Here is a 17,924-nt window from a genome sequence, read left to right as displayed (position 1 = left end):
TAAGGTTTAGTTTCCAATCTGAGATTTATTTTAGATTTGCATTGTCCAGTATGGTAGCCAACAGCTGTATCTGGCTATTGAGCACTTGAAATATGGCTGGTCCAAATTAAGATGTGGTATAAGCATAAAATACACACCAAATTTCAAAGACTTGGTACAAATAAAATGTGTAAAATCTCAAAATATTTAAAAATACTGAGTTCATAATGAAATGGTAATTTTTGATATATTAGGTTAAAACTACATTAAAATTTATTTTACTTTTTACATTTTAATGCATCTACTAGAAAAATTTAAATATCATGTGATTTCTATTTCTATTGAATTATGCTGCTTTAGATCCTCAAACTGTTCTCACTTCTCTACTCCCTTTCCCTGCCCTGTACTTCTATCAATCATATCTCTCCCATCCCATTTTCTATATTATCTCAATAGTGATACTTAATGCTTTTTGCCTTGTGCCACTGTCCTTTAGACAAGGTAACTCTACAATGTAAAGTATAAGTTTTAGAAATATCACAGTATAGGCTACTCTTTTTTCAACAGCATCAGCACTTAATTTTGAAACATATTCTGATAAATTTTTTTAAATCCCAAGTGATAGAGTTACTTTCTAATTCTCCAATACATACACATTGCATTTTGACTTAAATTACATTTAATTTTAAGTTAACAGTAACAGCTATTTGTAACTTCTAAAATGCTTTCCATGACTCACATTTGCTGGTGGTCGGTTCCCATTGTTAGAGAGCTTCCACATTTTCATGGAAATATGTGCAGGATTAATATTTTTAATGATACTATCATCTTCAGAAATAACAGTAATCAAAAAATCTGTCATGGTGAACATTAAAAAAATTATTTTCTTTCCAGTTCAATTAATGGATCTGGCTAAATAATTGTACAGCAGGTCCTCAAATAACATTGTTTTGTTCAACACTGTTTATTATAACACCAATGAGATGCCATAGGAACCTAACTCTTGTGTATATCAATTAAATCTACAGTAAAACTGGTTTTGCTATACATCATTCCACTTATAGTTGCAAAACTTACCAATGATATTAAGTGAGGAATTACTGTACAGGCATCCCTCAAAAATATTGCGGGGTTTGGTTCCAGACCACAATAAAGTGAATCACCACGCATTTTTTTGGTTTCCAAGTGCATATAATAGTTATGTTTACGCTATACTGTAGTCTATTAAGTGTGTAATAGCATTATGTCTAAAAACACATTGTACATACTTTTTATTAGCCTATAGAAAAAATGGTGCAGACAGACTTGCTTGACACAGGATTGCCACAAACCTTCAATTTGTAAAAAACACAGTATCTGCAAAGCTCAATGAAATGAGGTACACCTGTGTGTCTTAAAGCATACAACTTTTAAAAATGTTAATAAAAGTCTGATAAAGAAAATAACACTTCTTTTATTAGCATTCCCCAACAATTTATAAAACTTACTAATCATGACATAACTCTGGTGCTAAATCTCCTCCAGAAATCTAAAACATACATTAACAGTTCCTTGTCTTATTTTCACAGTCTGCCATGCTGTAAGTTCTACCAGGCAAGATCAAAAAGGTTAGACTGTAGATACTCAGCAACCTATAATTTTGGCAACTGGTCATAAATTCATATGCTTTATGTATGCCAAGAATACAATGTTTATTTTCTTTTATGATTTTCAATGGCATACAGTAGTAAATGATCATTACATATAATATTCCCCTTGTGGTTATTATCTGTAACATTTATTTGGCTTTTGTTACAGTATTTTAATCACAAGAAATAGGTCTTACCTCCCCAAATAGATTTAAAACTCAGTATAAAAGCTATGCACATATGTAACAAGATTATTAAAAACTAGTTAATTTTGAACCTAAACTTTTTAGTCTGCTTCTTTCAACTGCTAATATCTATGTATAGGACTCATCCCTTCAAGAAAACAGAAGTCTTCAAGAGAATCACCTGTATAAAGCAAATACTATTTCCTATTGTCTTGGCATTTGTCACGCTACACTGAAATTATGTGCTTACTTGTATTCTACATTAGACTGAACTCATTAAAAACTGTCATATTCATTATTGGAACTAAGAACTCAGTACAGTACCTAGACATAGCAAGTATTTAATAAATGTTTGCTAAAAAATGTCTTTACTCGAAAGATCTGATGCAATGTATTTCCATCCAAGTTAAACAATCTTGATTCTATTTTGTTCAAGATAACCTCACAATATACTTAGTAGAGCCCCACCCCTCCACAGTTCTTGCCATTTAGCAGTTATTTCTTTTGCAGAATTTCTCACAATTCAGTGAAAGAACAACACAAATGGAATTACCTCAAGCTATCAGTTTATGAACTTTTAGTTCATTCCTGACCATTAAAGGAATGTCGGATATAGGGGTGAGAAGATGTAGCTAAGTGAAATGTACTTTCTTTGCCATTTAAAAGGCTGTTACAGGCTTGATTTTTTTTATCACGCTAAGCACCTAGGATAATTCATTCCACTAATGTAAAAGGCAAATTATCATTACAAATTTATTTAAAACTGTGAATTACTCACCAGTGAAAACACCCCCTGCTAAAAAGGAAGCATCTTTGTCATATTTAACATTGAGACGAATGGGTTTTTCAGGGTCTGGAAGAACCATTAATTTAATTGTAGGTCCTTCTATGGTAGTCTTGTTATAGATTGCTTTAATCTGCATCGTATATTCTCCTCTGACAAGAAAAAAAAGAGGGGGGTTCAAATTAGATTAATTGTAATCTAAAAATTCTGAGACAATTTGTACAAAGTTTAAAATTTAGGAAACGTCTCTATTCCTGTTTATTCCATTTGCTGCTTAACACTAAATAGAATGCTAGTTTATTACTCTTTGACAAGTAATAAGAAAAACCGATCTCTATAATACTAATAGCTATTAAACTCTCAGTTCTTACCTAGGGGCATTAACACTGAATACTCCCAAATTTGCCCTGCCCCTTTCATCTGTTTTATGCTGTTGATTTGAAGGAGTGAGCTAAAAACAAAACAAAAATGGTTAATTAGAAAATTCTAGAGATCAAATTCTTTTCCCCTATTACTATTCAAAAAGTTATATTAGCACACATTTCTAAAACCTATAATTTTCTAATATGAATAGCTGAAATAATGTAAAATGTAATCACATAATCTAAAGGATAATAATCACTCATCTTTATCAATTATTAAGTTGCAGAATTCAATGTTCAGTTTCAGTAACACTGATAACAAGTGAAGTTTGGTTACACAAACACTGAAGGTCTATTTCAAAACTGGGGGATGGCACAAGATAAGTAAACATAAACACACACACACACACACACACACACACACAAAATCAAGGTGTCTATTGTTACTTCATCTTTCTCTTTGCTTACTAAAATGTGCTCCTTAATATTCTGTTGCAATACTGCCTTCGTAGTGATAATCAAGCTTTCACTTTTAAGTGATTAAGAATCAGTACCCATATTTCCTAATTAATGGTTAGAAAATTCTCATCATTTTGCAGATATGTCTCTACAAACTAGAATCTTACTCTTATTTGGGATAGAAATTAATCACTGATTAACTTTCCTGAACATAAACATTAAGAACAAAAGTGAATTTGTAAACTGTAGCAAGCAGAAAAGTCACACTCTCTCCTAAACTCTAATACGCATTTCCGCTTAATTGGAACCTAAAGATGAGATAACTATGGTACCATGTGGACAAAAACGCAATAGTTGGAGAGGCAAAAACTGAGGAGTAAGTGAAATGAGAAAGTCCTATATTTGTACTTGTTACATTTACCCTCTGATCCATTGCCTTTCAATTCATCTTTCTCAAAGTATTTCTTCCATCTGGGTCCTAAATTCTTGTTGCTAAGCTAGAGAAGCAAATCTATTTCAGGTTGAACAGAAACAAAATCATAGTCTTTTTTGACAGGCTTAAGATCTCTGACTCTGGTTACTTTACTATGAAAACAAATCCATGTAAACCACAATCCACTCTGGGCACTTTAATATCCTGAATGACTTGAAAGATCAACTTGTTAGGCCCTGGGAAATCCCTGTTGGCATTTTTATTGAACTAATGGATTAATTTCAAGGAACTGCATAGCTACATATTATCGACTGTTTTCATCCACGAAATTAAAATGTTTGTGAAGGGATACTCAAGCCTGGCTGATTTAACCCCAGGAACTCTGTGTTGCCTAGTAATAACTTGGCTAGGACAAATTAATTCCCTTCAACCAATAGGAGAGACTGTGTTAAAATGCAACTTTATAAGCGATGGGCAGCTTTTATCCTTTCCCCTCTCAGAAGGGCCTCCAACTTTGCACCAGGCACCCAAAGTTCCTAGTAGATCCTAAGCAGCTGGTTATCCCAATACTCATGGACTTCCTGGTATCCAAGCAATATGTTTGCCCCATACCCTAGAATATAACCCAGTATAGGTCTAGCGGCTATATCCATGCCCTGATAGCTCTCCATAAGGTAAGCAAGAGAATAGGTAACTCACATGACTCTTGGCTTACCTTTTAAGTTTCCCTAATAATATCTGTTCCTTAACCCATACTGCAGGTCATTATTCATCCTAATCTGAGATCCAAATATTAGAATTATAAACACTCAAACATTCATAATTTAGAATGTTGCCTGCTTGTTATACTGCTTGCAAGATATAAACTTTACTTCGTCAAAATAATTATGAAAAATCTAAAAGCTGACTTAAATTAAGCAATAATAAACATTATAAAAAAAAAAAAAAAGAAATGTGATACCTAAAGGCATCATCATGAGAATGAAACTCAGAATTTTAAGTAAAAATTATTTAAGGACATTTAAAACTTACCTTTAAATTGTTACCTTTTATTAGACTTATTTTAACCTGTGGTATAGGTGCTGGATTATCCCACTGATCACAAAGTTGAACAATGAGAGGATTCTGTAATTCTCTTCCATTAATTACTGGAATGGACTGACAGACATAAATATTTTAAGAAGCACTAAAACATATGTGCCAAACAGCATCATTACTACTTGTATACTTATAAAATGATTACTTAATTTACCTCTGTTCTATTCACAAATGGCTTCTTTCACCAATTCAACTTTTGAAAGTCAATATATTGTCACAAATGATCTATTGTAGAAATGACTAATAATCTGATAAAAGGAAAAATAACATTTGACATTGCTGGCTTCTAACTCATTACCAAAAGTACATATTAGAATGATTTTAAAGGAACAGAGGTTTAGCTTAGGTTCTTAGATTTAGTGTTGGCTATCTATAGTTTAGCTCCTCTGTCAATTTTCAGCACTCTGCCATTCTACATGAAACAGTAATAGTTTCTTAAGTCCTCAGTTACATAAGACTAGTTGCTGATAACCTTCAGTGTCTTGTTGGCTTCTAACTCTTGCTTTTAGCCTACTTTATGTAAATTTTGTGTAATTCTGGGAATTTGCCTGCTGACTATTAATATTTCCTGGATATATCCAGGAAACACACTGTCAAGCAAGAAACCTGATAAAAGTCCAGTCCTCTGTGTCAGATTTTAAAAGTTAAAAAAAAAAAAAAGGAAGAAAAAAAGAAAGAAAAGAAAATAGGAGAGAACTAGTTAGCAAAAAAAAGAGAAAGCTGACTTATCATCTCTCCTACCAATAATGTTCCCTTTGCTTCTTCAATCCCCCACTTTATCTGAGGTGATTGGTTATCGAATTATGTTAGGAACAAATTATGTTGCTAAAAGTGGGAGAAAAATTAATGCTGTGTTATAGATAGGACTATTTTTTTTAAAGATATGCTTGAGACTGATTTAGTTAAAATGCTTGATTAGCACAAAGTTAATATGGATAAAGTTGACTAGATGCCATCTGCTAGTTCATAAAAATCTTAAATTTTAAAAACTGCTGAGTTTCCAAATACAAGCACATCGTGGTATTTTATTCCTAATCATATAATGCTTACCCATCAAATAGTACAATTTTTAAAGGATATCCTTCAGTAAATGACTATAGCCCAAGATGTCAGTCATAAAGTTTTCTGGGAAATAGTGGAAAAGGCATCTGAAATCAAATGTCCATAAATACAAATCTGCCCTCTGCAACTGTTTAGTAGTGGCATGTAATTTAACATTTTGAGATTTAAGTTTCCTCATTTAGAAAATATGAATGTTAATAATATATTACACAATGTTGAAGATTAAATGAAGGGATATATATATGTATGTTTATATAATATATTCATTTTTTTTTTATTTCTCATGGTCAGATGTTTGATCAGTTACCCTTTCCATTTAAGATCTTGTAAGGAGAAAGTGGGTCAAGAATTAAATTAGGAAATTCTATGAAAATCAGATATTCAATGATTACTTTTTCAGCCCTATCCACATATAACAATATCTCTAAGAGAATGAGAAATTTGTTTTAGGTTTTATTTTAAAAGCTTCTGGATTTCTATGGTGTCTACAACTAAATCTGCTAATAAAGTTTGAGTTAACGAGCTGTAATTATTTTTGATATCCCCCTCTCTACACACAAAATCGTATAAAAAGATGAACATGTCAAAGATTTATTTCCACCTCAAAGGTACGCAATTATTTCATAACATAATCAACCAAGAAATCCTTTATTGACATCATTAGGCACAAAGAATATTAATATATGTAGTATGTAAATGCTCCAAGATAAAAATAAATGCACTGTCTTTTTAGCTGATACTCCTCAGTCAAGACACTATTACAGAAAATTTTTTTTAAAGCACACTGTCATATACCAGTTCATCTGTTTTTTTTTTTTTTTTAAATGCATAAATCATAAAGGGCAATCTCAAACTAGGGCACCAGTATATAAACTTTTCTTAGATTATCTGCTCCTTTAGTAGTATAATTTCATCTACTACCATAATCATGTGAGCTCATTTTCCTTTAGAAAAAAATGTAAACTGTCATACCAACAGATAAAGCTCTGCTATACCATAACTAAATGCCAGAATCTGAACATTTCAAAATTAGAATTCTAAATATTTAGTAAAAACTCAACAAAAGTAACAGATTTAACAGACATTTGTTAAATTAGTATTTAAAATTTAGCTACTTATATAGTAATTACAACTTCTGTAGAAAGGTATACAGAAGTTTTTATGGGTATAATAACTCGGTATCTGATATGCTTTTTAAAATTTCAGCAAAAAAATTTTTTTTAAGTAAGTGAGAACAATGAAACATAATTGGCAAAAATCAGTAACTGCTGAAACTAGGGTCTCATTATACTATTTTTGCTTTCATGCATATTTGAAAATTTCCATAATAATGTTTTTAGTATTTGAATTATACTATTTTTTATCAAAGGAGAACGGTGATGAATTAAATAATGTATTAAGAATCATATTACTTTGTCCCTTTGTTACTGTTACTATTACTATTATTATTTGTTGTTACTTCAACAATAAAATATGCCTATTTTGATCCATCAACAAGCTGAACATAGTGAGCCATGTGATATTAAATTCTTTCAATCAAAGCAGGAAGTTACTTACCACCTTTAAATCTGGCCAGTCTATAAGAAGAAGTTTAGCTGGTGGTCCAGAAATTAGCTGCACTCGAATAAGGTCAGAAAACTCACGCCAAGTAAAACAAAGATGCTTATTTCCAGGAGGACCTGGAGTAAATTTGATGCCTCTTACACTTATACTTTGTGTATTTTCCTAGTGAGGAAAAGTACATTGAGAAAAGACAGGGAGATAAAAAAAAAAAAAAAGGGATTGAGAAAAGATGGAGACATGTTTCTAGGTAAAATAAGAGGCAAATTACTTGCACACATGTCAATACTGGCATACCATAAAATTCATTTCCTTGAGATAAAATGAATTTTTTTGTGAGAAAGAGATGTAAAAAAAATCTGGCTATGTCCTTTTGTTTTCTCTTTTCCTAATTCCCTTATTTACACTTATATTGTTCTTTCTGTTCCCCACAAGCCACAGGTGCTTGCCCAATACCCTTTACGCTTGCCCCTTCTCTCCATTTTCAACATTCTTTACCAGATATCTACATTGCTTTCTTTAGGTTTTTCCACATAGGATATCTTATTCAGAGGGGTCTTCCCTGACCACTGACCACTCTACAAAGTGGCACTCTATTCCTTTACCATGCTTTTTCTAGACACTCATATCCTACCTGTTGCATGTGCTCTACTTTACAAGGTGATTTCCAAGAAGGCAGGGGCTTTTATTTGTTACCGCTCAATCTCTGGTATTTAGAAAGCCTAATATATCATATTAATAGAAAGCAATAAAACTAGCTTGTAATTTTTACAATGTGATTCAATGACATAAACTAATTCCATAGTAGATGAGCACTGTATTTACATTTTAATACTGACCCTTAATAATTTCATCATCTTAAATTTCCAATAAGTACAAATCTATTTCATCAGATTTTAAAAATTGAGAGTTAAATTTTCATGTTTTATGTTTTGAAACAATTGTTTGTAAAACAATATAAAAAGATTGCAAAATAATCAAAATTAATCTCCCCTAAAGCCTGTTAAATACAGGAGAATTTTTTAATATTTGAAAAGCAAATTAAACATGTGAAGGACCTATATAATGAAAACTACAAGACCCTATTAAAAGAAATTGGAGAATATACAAAGAAATGGAAATACAGTCCGTGTTCTTGGACTGGAAGAATCAACATAGTTAAAATTACCTTATTACCTACAGTATTATAGAGATTTAACGCAATTCTCATCAAAATCCCATCGGCATCTTTTTAAAGAAATAGAACAAAAAAAATCATCAGATTTGTATGGAAACACAAAAGATTCTGAATCACCAAAGCTATCTTGAGAAAAAAAAACAAGGACAGAGGCATCACTCTGTTCGACTTCAAATTATACTACAAAGCGACAATAATCAAAATGGCATGGTATTGGCAGAAAAACAGACACACAGATGAGTGGAACAGAATCTAGAGTCCAAAAGTAAATCCATGTTTACAATGGCAAATAATTTTCGATAAAAGAGCCAAAAACATACAGTGGAGAAAGGAAAGCCTCTTCAATAAATGGTGCGGGAAACCTGGAAAGCCATCTGCGAAAGAATGAAGCTAGACTGTTGTCTATCACCACACACCAAAATCAACTCAAAATGGATTAAGGATCTGAATGTAAGACCTGAAACAATAAATTACATAGAAGAGAACATAAGAACTAAACTTAAGGACCTTGGACTTAAAGAGGATTTTATAAATTTGACCTCAAAGGCAAGTGAAATAAAAGCTAAAATAAGAAAATGGGACAACATCAAACTAAAAAGCTTCTGCACAGCAAAAGAAACCATCAACAAGGTAATGAGACAACCAACCGAATGGGAAAATATATTTGCAAGCAACACCTCCAATAAGGGCCTAATATCCAAAATATACAAAGAACTCATACAACTCAATAACAAAAAAAACAAATGATCCAATCAAGAAATGGGCAGAAGACTGAACAAACACTTCTTCCTAAAGGACATACAAATGGCCAACAAATATTTGAAAAGATGCTCAACATCACTAGCTCTTAGGGAAATGAAAATCAAAACCACAATGAGATACTATCTCATACCTGTTAGAATAGTTATAATCAATAGGACAAGTAATAACAAGTGTTGGAGAGGATGTGGAGAAAAAGGTACCCTCATACACCGCTGGAGGGACTGCAAATTGGTACAGTATGGTGGTTCCTCAAAAAACTAAGAATTGATCTATCATATGATCCAGCAATCCCTCTACTGAGTATTTACCCCAAAGACTTGAAAAACTATATCCAAAAAGATATTTGCACACCGATGTTCACAGCAGCATTATTCACAGTGGCCAGGACATGGAAGCAACTGAAGTGTCCTATGACAGATGACTGGCTAAAGAAACTGTGACACATATATACAATGGAATATTACTCAGCCATAAGAAGAGATGAAATACTGCCATTTGTGGTAACATGGATGGTCCTCAAGATAATCATGCTGAGCGAAATAAGCCAGACAGAAAAAGTTGAAAAACATATGATATCACTTATATGTGGGATATAAACCTAAAAGCAACAAATGAACAGGACAAACAAACAGAGACTCATGGACATGGACAACGGACCAGTGGTTACCAGAGGTTGGGATGGGGTGGAGTGGAGTGAGGGGGAAGGTAGATGGGATAAAAGGGTCAAATATGTGGTAACAGAAAGAAATCTAACTATGGGCAGTGAACACACAATGCAATATATATATATGCCTTACTGTTAAATTGTACACTTGAAACTTACTGGATTTTGTTAACCAATGTCAACAACAACAACAACAACAAAAAACGAAAAAAAAAAAACAAATTAAATATTCAATAGTAAAACAATGAAAGTTCAAAATATGTAGTCTAAGCTAGAATTTCACATTTAATAGTGAAACAGCAAAAGCTCTTTTAAAGAGGTAATTTCTTTTTTATGTCATGTTAGAAGCTATTCTGGTTTTACTTCAAATCTTGAAAATGAAATTTGTATATGCCTTTATAAATTTCAGATAAGTACGACTAAAATATAAAATTCTGAAAGGCACTAAGGTCTAATGTTGAAATTATCAAAGGGAAGTACTTCAGAGTAGCAATAATTTCATGTAGATGCAGAAATTATTTTAAGAAACAATGATGTTAAAACTACTTTAAAAAAAAAACAAGGAGGATATTCTTGTGATTATTCTGTCAGGTAAGGCTCTTTTTCTATCAGCAGAGACTGGGGGTAGATTCCTATTGTTTGAAAATGAGTGAAGATAGAATTTTTAGGCCATGGTGATGGAATCTAAAATTATAGTATAAAATGCTGATAGGTCTGATAGGTGGCGTAAAATGAGAACTGAAAATTGACAATGGATTTGGTCAGGTAGAATAGGGCAGAAAAACATGTTGAGTGGGGCCTGCTTGGGAATGACAAAAAAGGATGGGAAAACATACAATGTGATATACAATCACATTCTTCCAAGGAGTTATACAATAAAAAGGAAGAGAGAAATAAGGCAGTGTATGGACAGGATTCAGAGCCAAAGAAGTTTTGGTGTGCTTTTTTGGGGGGGCAGAGTGGGGAACATTTTTCAAGATGAGACATATTGTAGCATGTTTACATGCTGATAGGTATCTAATAGTTGAGGAAACTAAAGATGTGGGAAGTTACAATTTATGAGCAATTAGTGAAAGAGGATGGGAGTCTGTGCATAAAGTGATTGCAGACTGTTCATGCCTAACAGCAGGAGCACAGTTATCTTCTTATATCATCTAAACATAAGGTAAAGCTAGGTAATAGAAGAATCTGAAAATCAAAGAGGAAACCTATCTTTGTATAGTAAACAAAACATCATTAAAAGTTCTTCAACAGTGCTAAGATATAATAAAAGTGGTGTTCTGAACATCAGAAAATCACAACATAACAGATCAGTGGAAATAGAAACTCTAGTTAGGAAAAGCAACAAGGAGGCTATTCTTATGATATTCTGTCAGTAAAAACTGTAATGAAAGCTCTAAAAGGAAGACTTTTAAAAAGTATTAAATAGTATAAATAGAGTCAACTTTACTTGGGTTTTAGAATTCTTCCTCTTTCACCTACTCTGGCCTGGCAGGTTCCTTGAAGGCCCAACTCCAACATATCCTTTTCTCGAAAGCTGACTGATCTCTTTAAGCAGAATACATAATGTTTGCTTGTTTTAAACTGAAGTAAGTGTATCACAGTTCTTATTTTTCAAGCTAATATCAATTAACTACACAATTGCAAACTTTCACAATTATTTTAATGCAGGGTGTGGGCACTAAGAAATTTTATTTAAATAATAGCTGCACGAAAAACTTCCTTTATATGCATATCAAAGTATTTATGGATGAATCGATGCAATGTATAGAATTTGCTTCAAAATGAGACGGTAAAGAGGAAATGATGACTACTGGAGCCGAGTGTTCAAAATTTTCCTTATAAAAAGTTTCTGTAATGCCTTTTATGATTTTTAATTGTAAACAGTAAAATCAAATTTTAGTTATTTTAGTTTTCCCAAAATTTTGTTATATGTAGACCAATGGCATACGCCAATTGTTATGAAAAGCAGCCGTTACCTGAAAAGTAGTTTTCAACTGTGACTTATCAAGTCCAATTCCAGCAATTGCCAAGGTAGATAAAGAATTTGGTGAAAATGCTTGAATCTGATTTCCATATTGATCTGTAACTATTACAACTAAAAGGAGAGTTTAATTTTAAAGAGTTATCTTTCAATAAAAGATATATCTATAAATATACACTTCAAAAAAACTATGCTCACAAGCTTGCTGTCTTTATGTATATTTGTAAAAAATTACTTTTATCATCACTACAAAAAATATCAAGAATCTACATAAGTACATTTGTATTAATATATCTAATATAATATTGATGTTAATCAGATTTTTTACCATAAAAATTTGAATAAAGTAATTTAATATTACATAATATCCTATATATATAAAAAATATGGGATACATAAATTCACTCACATATTTACTTTATACTTTTAACATCAGCTATTATTACTTCTAACAAAAGCCAAAATTTTTCCAACAAACTATTTTTGTCAAACTGATTGCAGTTATATCTGCCTAAGCAAAGATAGCAAAAAACGTTCAATCTTTTCCGACAATGGATTTTAAACCAATTATCATATATAAACCCAAAGCTTTCTTTCCAGATTATGTATGCCAAAACATGAATTTAAGGACATATTATATAAGTATTTCAAGGAAAAAAGCAGGCCATACTAACCTATTTCTCCTTGAAGCTCTTGGCCCATCTGTACTGTTTTCCCACCTTTTAACTCACATTTTAGATGTTTAGGTTCATCGGGAAGGGGTCTGAAATTGGTTAACAAGTTAAGAGGTTTTAGTCACACTATTTATTATAGAAAAAAATTAGTTTCAATATGCTAAAGAGATATATATGTACATATACACATATGTATCTCACTTTCTAAAACTTAACTACAGTAATACTCAATTTATAGATCACAATTAACCCAAAGGATATAGAGAAAAGCCTATTTGTAAAGAGAATACTGACAAAAAAATATTACAGAAGTGCTAAGTCACAGTATCTATACTGGATTAAAAAGAAATAATGAAAAGAGAGCATTGAGAAAGAAAAGGTAGGTAACAATAACTCATCAAAAGATCTAGCTATGATTGGAGATTAGCATATCTGAAAATTTTGTCTCAAATATGGAGCTAGTCTAAGTGTTGGGAATAGTATCGAAATAGGTAGAGGAATTAAAGTGAAGGAGGTTATTAGAAAAGAGGTGGACAAGGAATTGAGAGGCCAGGATGATAGATAGGTTTTTAAATGTATTTACCTGTCTTTACCTTTCCTATCAGTTCTATAGAGTAGGTATGGTTGGACTCAGCTTTGAAAATCATCACTAATCAATGAAAGAATTTTTCCTTCTGAACAATACATTGACTGATCACAGTACATATTTTATACTTTTCATGCCTGTCATTCTGCAGGTGTTTTCACTGTTGCCTGCACAGTTCTTACAGATACTAGAGGAGCCAATTAAGCAGAGGGTTATAGTGATATTAAGAAACTAGTCATTACCTCCAGTCGAGCTTTATCCCAAAGATGAACTACCATATGTCACAGAAATTGATATTTTCTACATTAGGAACAAAGTATTTTTGTTGCCATGCGCTGAAATTTGAAATACCTCCAAATAAAATGTGCACACAAACCTTACTGTAAATGCACTTTCCAAAGATACATGATCATCTTGAAATGAAACTTGGCAATAACGCATATCTTTTACAGATGTTGGTACTTGTACATCAGGAAGCAGACCCTGTAGCAAGTGTTCTTTGTTAATCTCAGGAGTCCAATTAACCTAAGAGAAAGATTACATATTTAAGAATATAAAGCTTAGTCCAATGCCCTCCTACTGCCACTTATCTTACTAAATTAAGACTCTTAAAGTATAACCCATTCTACTTACCTCTGAGGAAAAAGAAAGTCCCCTTTTTGACAAGAATGGTGGTTCATTACTATGATAAAAAACAGTATCTTATTTACATTACATTACTATGTAATGTAAATAATTACTATTACATTACTATGATAAAAAACAGTATCTTATTTATCTTTGCTGTTAATGTTGCCACATCTTTCAATGCAATATAATAAAAATTCTTAAGTCATTTCTTTAGAGTTTTGCCACAAGATTATCATTGTGGTCATAGTTTAAAAATAACATACAGAGCAAACCATGTGATCATTTCTGAGGGATATCAATTTTTTAAAAAAAGAATCTTAATATAGTCTTTAAACGAGATTTAGGTGGACCCTTATTAAGCAGGATGAGAAAACGAGTTACGTCCACTGATGTAATTATTATCCAGGCCACCATGTGGTCTTAATCCACTCTTGAATGCTTTATTTCTATTTTAATTTTACATCTCTTGCATTCCACATTTTGTTACTGGAACCATATTTTAAAATTGATTACTCTCCTACTTTGAAGCTTCTAATCTTTTCTATTTAAGAATTTTTAGTTCAACTTCTCTTTTAACCTTCAACAGTAGTGATTCTTAACTCATTAACATTCTAATATTTTGATCCTAGTTTATGCTATTCTAATCTTAGTCACCTTTTTATATTTTTAAACCATCTTTAAGTCTCATTTATCATATTTTAATAGTGGAAGAAGCAAGCTAGACTGTTTGGGTTGACTTTCTTCAATGCTGGAGAACTCTTTAAAGACTATAAAAACCACTTTAAAAACTATAATAAAACAGTATTTAATATCTTTTATTGTCAATAAAGAGGTGCATGTTTTAAAATCTTTGGAAACTAAGATATAGGTAACTACTAAATTTGAGGCAAAATGTATCAAATGCAGGCCACACACTTAGAGAATGGCAAAAAGATTATATACAAGAAGAGGTTCTCCAGTCAATGTTTCTTCTTAACCTTGGTAAGAAACTAGAATGTGGAAACACTGTTATGAGACAGCAAGGAACCAGTTCAGAAGCTAGGCTCCTGGCCCTACTTTTAAACCACTCGTCTTCAAATCTCCTGATACAGATAAAAATGACTTACTTTCCTTTCAGGATTATTTCTTTCTCAATCATCCCTTCCCTCATTATGAAGGGAAAAAATAAACTGGCTGAAACAAGGGTTATTCCAAATAAGATTTTAAAAATAAAGTCAGTTGAACTTTTGTTTTTAAAATATCAGATCCTATATTTGGAAACTCAAGATGGCTATAGGATATGACAATACAAAAAAGTAATTTCTACATCCTGTCCCCAATTGCAAATGTCCAAATATTTATTTAATTGGGATCTCTTTACATAAAGGTCCACAAATATTGGCTTTCCAGGGATGGAGGGATATTAATCTCTAATTGTCTTAAAGAAACATTAAGATTTAGAAAATTATTTTCTCACACAAGATTTGAAGTTTTCTCTCTTTGAATGTCAAGGAAAAAAGTACAGTTTGTTCTGCTATAACGCTTGGTTTGAAAATACAAATTTGTTCTAATGTAATTAAAATATCGGAGAACAATTTGAGTATAAAACAAATTTTACTTTATAACAGCTGAACACAGAAAACTGTACCCAACTAAACTGAGCCATGTAGAAATATACAAAACCTCAAACACCTGCCAGCCACCTCAGCTAATTATGTGTACTGAGCCACATGTGTCTACATCTAGTAGAGTTTCCACCAGTTTCCACAGTAACTCACAAATTATGACCCTTTCTGCACTCACTTCCACAACTAAACTGACATATATTTAAAGTGTTTACAAACTTCTTAATCATGTAATATGTTACTGTTACTGTTTTTGGTACTATTTTATTAGTCTCCTATCTTTATTAACGATTGATGAGGTGTGAGTATTATGCCTCTAATTCCCATTTTCCCCACAACCTCTGTGATAGTTATTGTACCATTTTACATAGTACAGTGATTTTTGGCAATGCATGTGTTTCATTATAGCTGAATTGACTGTACTTTTAATGAAGCAAGCATAGATTGTCTACTATTCTTTCAATTAACCATTAAGAATGCCAGAACTGTCTACTTTGTGATAACAATCTAATTGGTTTGATTTGGTTTTCTGTTAAGTGACAAGTGAAGTTTCAATATATAGATTCACCCTGTCAGGGTATAAATAATACATTTAATCGACAGCAGATTGATGAGAACCACCTAAAGCTACTGAGGACCAATCAAACTATTTTCTAAGATTCATGCTTTTAGAGAGCAGTACACCGATTTCAAACAGCCAAATCAAGGTTCTATTCTACAGAGTTAACAATACTGTTTCATTATTTACCTTTAACAGACTTTTAATTTAGTGCCTTCAAAATAGCTACAAATATATTGCTTTGGTAAGGTGGTGATCTTGATTGTGAATGCAGAAATACAGCTGGTCAGGAAATGACAAAATGCCTGATTGGAATTTTGTTTAAGAGTCAAAATCATTTTTCTAAGTACAATTCTGTCACACATGAATCCTTCACATTTCAAACTAGTATATGAAAAAAATTCTTATTTAGCCTGGAATTTTAAATAATAGTATTATTTCTGTGATAAGCTGCTTCTTAGAGGTTACCCAATAAAACTTCTTGTTCAGAGTCTGTCTTCCAAGCATAAAATAAAATTCTTGCAAATAACCAGTTTGAAAAACTTACTTTAATTTTCTCTGCTAAAGCTGATGTTAAATGGATTTCTCTTTCTCCTTCATCATACATTTGAAAAATAAGATTATGCATAATATCGCCTGCTATCCAATTAACTTCATCCTGATGTTTGATCTGGATTGCCTTTTGTCCTTCCACACTGAATATCTGTAATCTTGCAACATGGCTACTGGGAAGCAACTTAATTGTCTTCTCCACAGGTGCCACATCTTTACAACTCTAGGAAGGGAAGAAAATACAAATATACCCTGAGTGACATCTGTACTGAAAACGGTTTTGGTTTTATACTGCTTAAGGAGTTATTTCAATACTGTGGAAGATCACCTTATATACTGTTAACATTCTTAGGTTTTGTCATTAAGAGGGCACTGTACTATTAATAATTCCATGTTTTATATCATCGAGTCATAAATAATGATAGTGGCCACATTTTTAAAATCAAAAACTAGTATATTTGGACTTAAAAGGATTCCCTTCACCTTATTTGTAATAAAATTTTAATTACATGAAACAGAGTCAGTGACCAACATATAAGAATAAAGATGTAGGAAATTTAAAACTTTCCATAAAATCAGAGACAAATAATTGCCGCAAAATATCTTATTTAATGATGTTAGCTTACACTGAAGTTTCTAGTGCTTTTTCATGCATTATACACTGAAGTAAGTGGACGAGTTTGCTTTAGCTAGATAAGGATTCCAGATGCCTTAAGGGCTAAGCTGGCATATTTATAACTTATCAGTGTTCCACAGATAAGTAAAGATAAGCTGGATTATGCTGCATAAACTGATGTTAGGCACACAAAATGAAAATATTACACTATTATTTTCATAATCTAGATATAGTGCATTCCACAGGATATACAAAATTCAAAATAAGCATAAGCCTAAAATACCTTCACAATCTTACTTAGCTCATATCTTTCTCATTAGTCATTCTTATTAAAGCCCGTCCACATGAATAACTTAAAATTCCTACCTCACAGAATATTAGACAAATAATCCATCTTCCAATTATACACATATCCTATTTGCCTGACTCAAACTCAAGAGTCACTGCCTTTAAATAACATTTTCTAACTGTATATTATATGATATACCTTTGTGTCTTAACCGACCTGGATTCTGGGGTCTTTTGTCTGTTGCTGCATTGCAGTATTTACATAATTCTTATATTTG

General features: G+C 32.0%; 1 protein-coding gene across 1 annotated transcript in view; it reads right to left on the bottom strand.

Moving 5' to 3' along the window:
• SMCHD1 (structural maintenance of chromosomes flexible hinge domain containing 1) overlaps window positions 1-17,924 on the bottom strand; it is a 138,390-nt gene that overhangs the window by 45,282 nt on the left and 75,184 nt on the right. The window contains exons 25-33 of the mRNA XM_011360478.2: window positions 16,738-16,965; window positions 13,774-13,922; window positions 12,812-12,900; window positions 12,133-12,251; window positions 7,548-7,715; window positions 4,863-4,988; window positions 2,948-3,027; window positions 2,571-2,728; window positions 719-834 (exon numbers count right to left, since the gene is read on the bottom strand). Coding sequence (XP_011358780.1) covers window positions 719-834; window positions 2,571-2,728; window positions 2,948-3,027; window positions 4,863-4,988; window positions 7,548-7,715; window positions 12,133-12,251; window positions 12,812-12,900; window positions 13,774-13,922; window positions 16,738-16,965 — 1,233 coding nt within the window. The remainder of the gene's footprint in view (window positions 1-718; window positions 835-2,570; window positions 2,729-2,947; window positions 3,028-4,862; window positions 4,989-7,547; window positions 7,716-12,132; window positions 12,252-12,811; window positions 12,901-13,773; window positions 13,923-16,737; window positions 16,966-17,924) is intronic.

Source organism: Pteropus vampyrus, unplaced genomic scaffold (assembly GCF_000151845.1).
Source record: "Pteropus vampyrus isolate Shadow unplaced genomic scaffold, Pvam_2.0 Scaffold55, whole genome shotgun sequence".
Taxonomy (NCBI): domain Eukaryota; kingdom Metazoa; phylum Chordata; class Mammalia; order Chiroptera; family Pteropodidae; genus Pteropus; species Pteropus vampyrus.
This window is presented reverse-complemented; position numbering and strand designations above follow the sequence as displayed.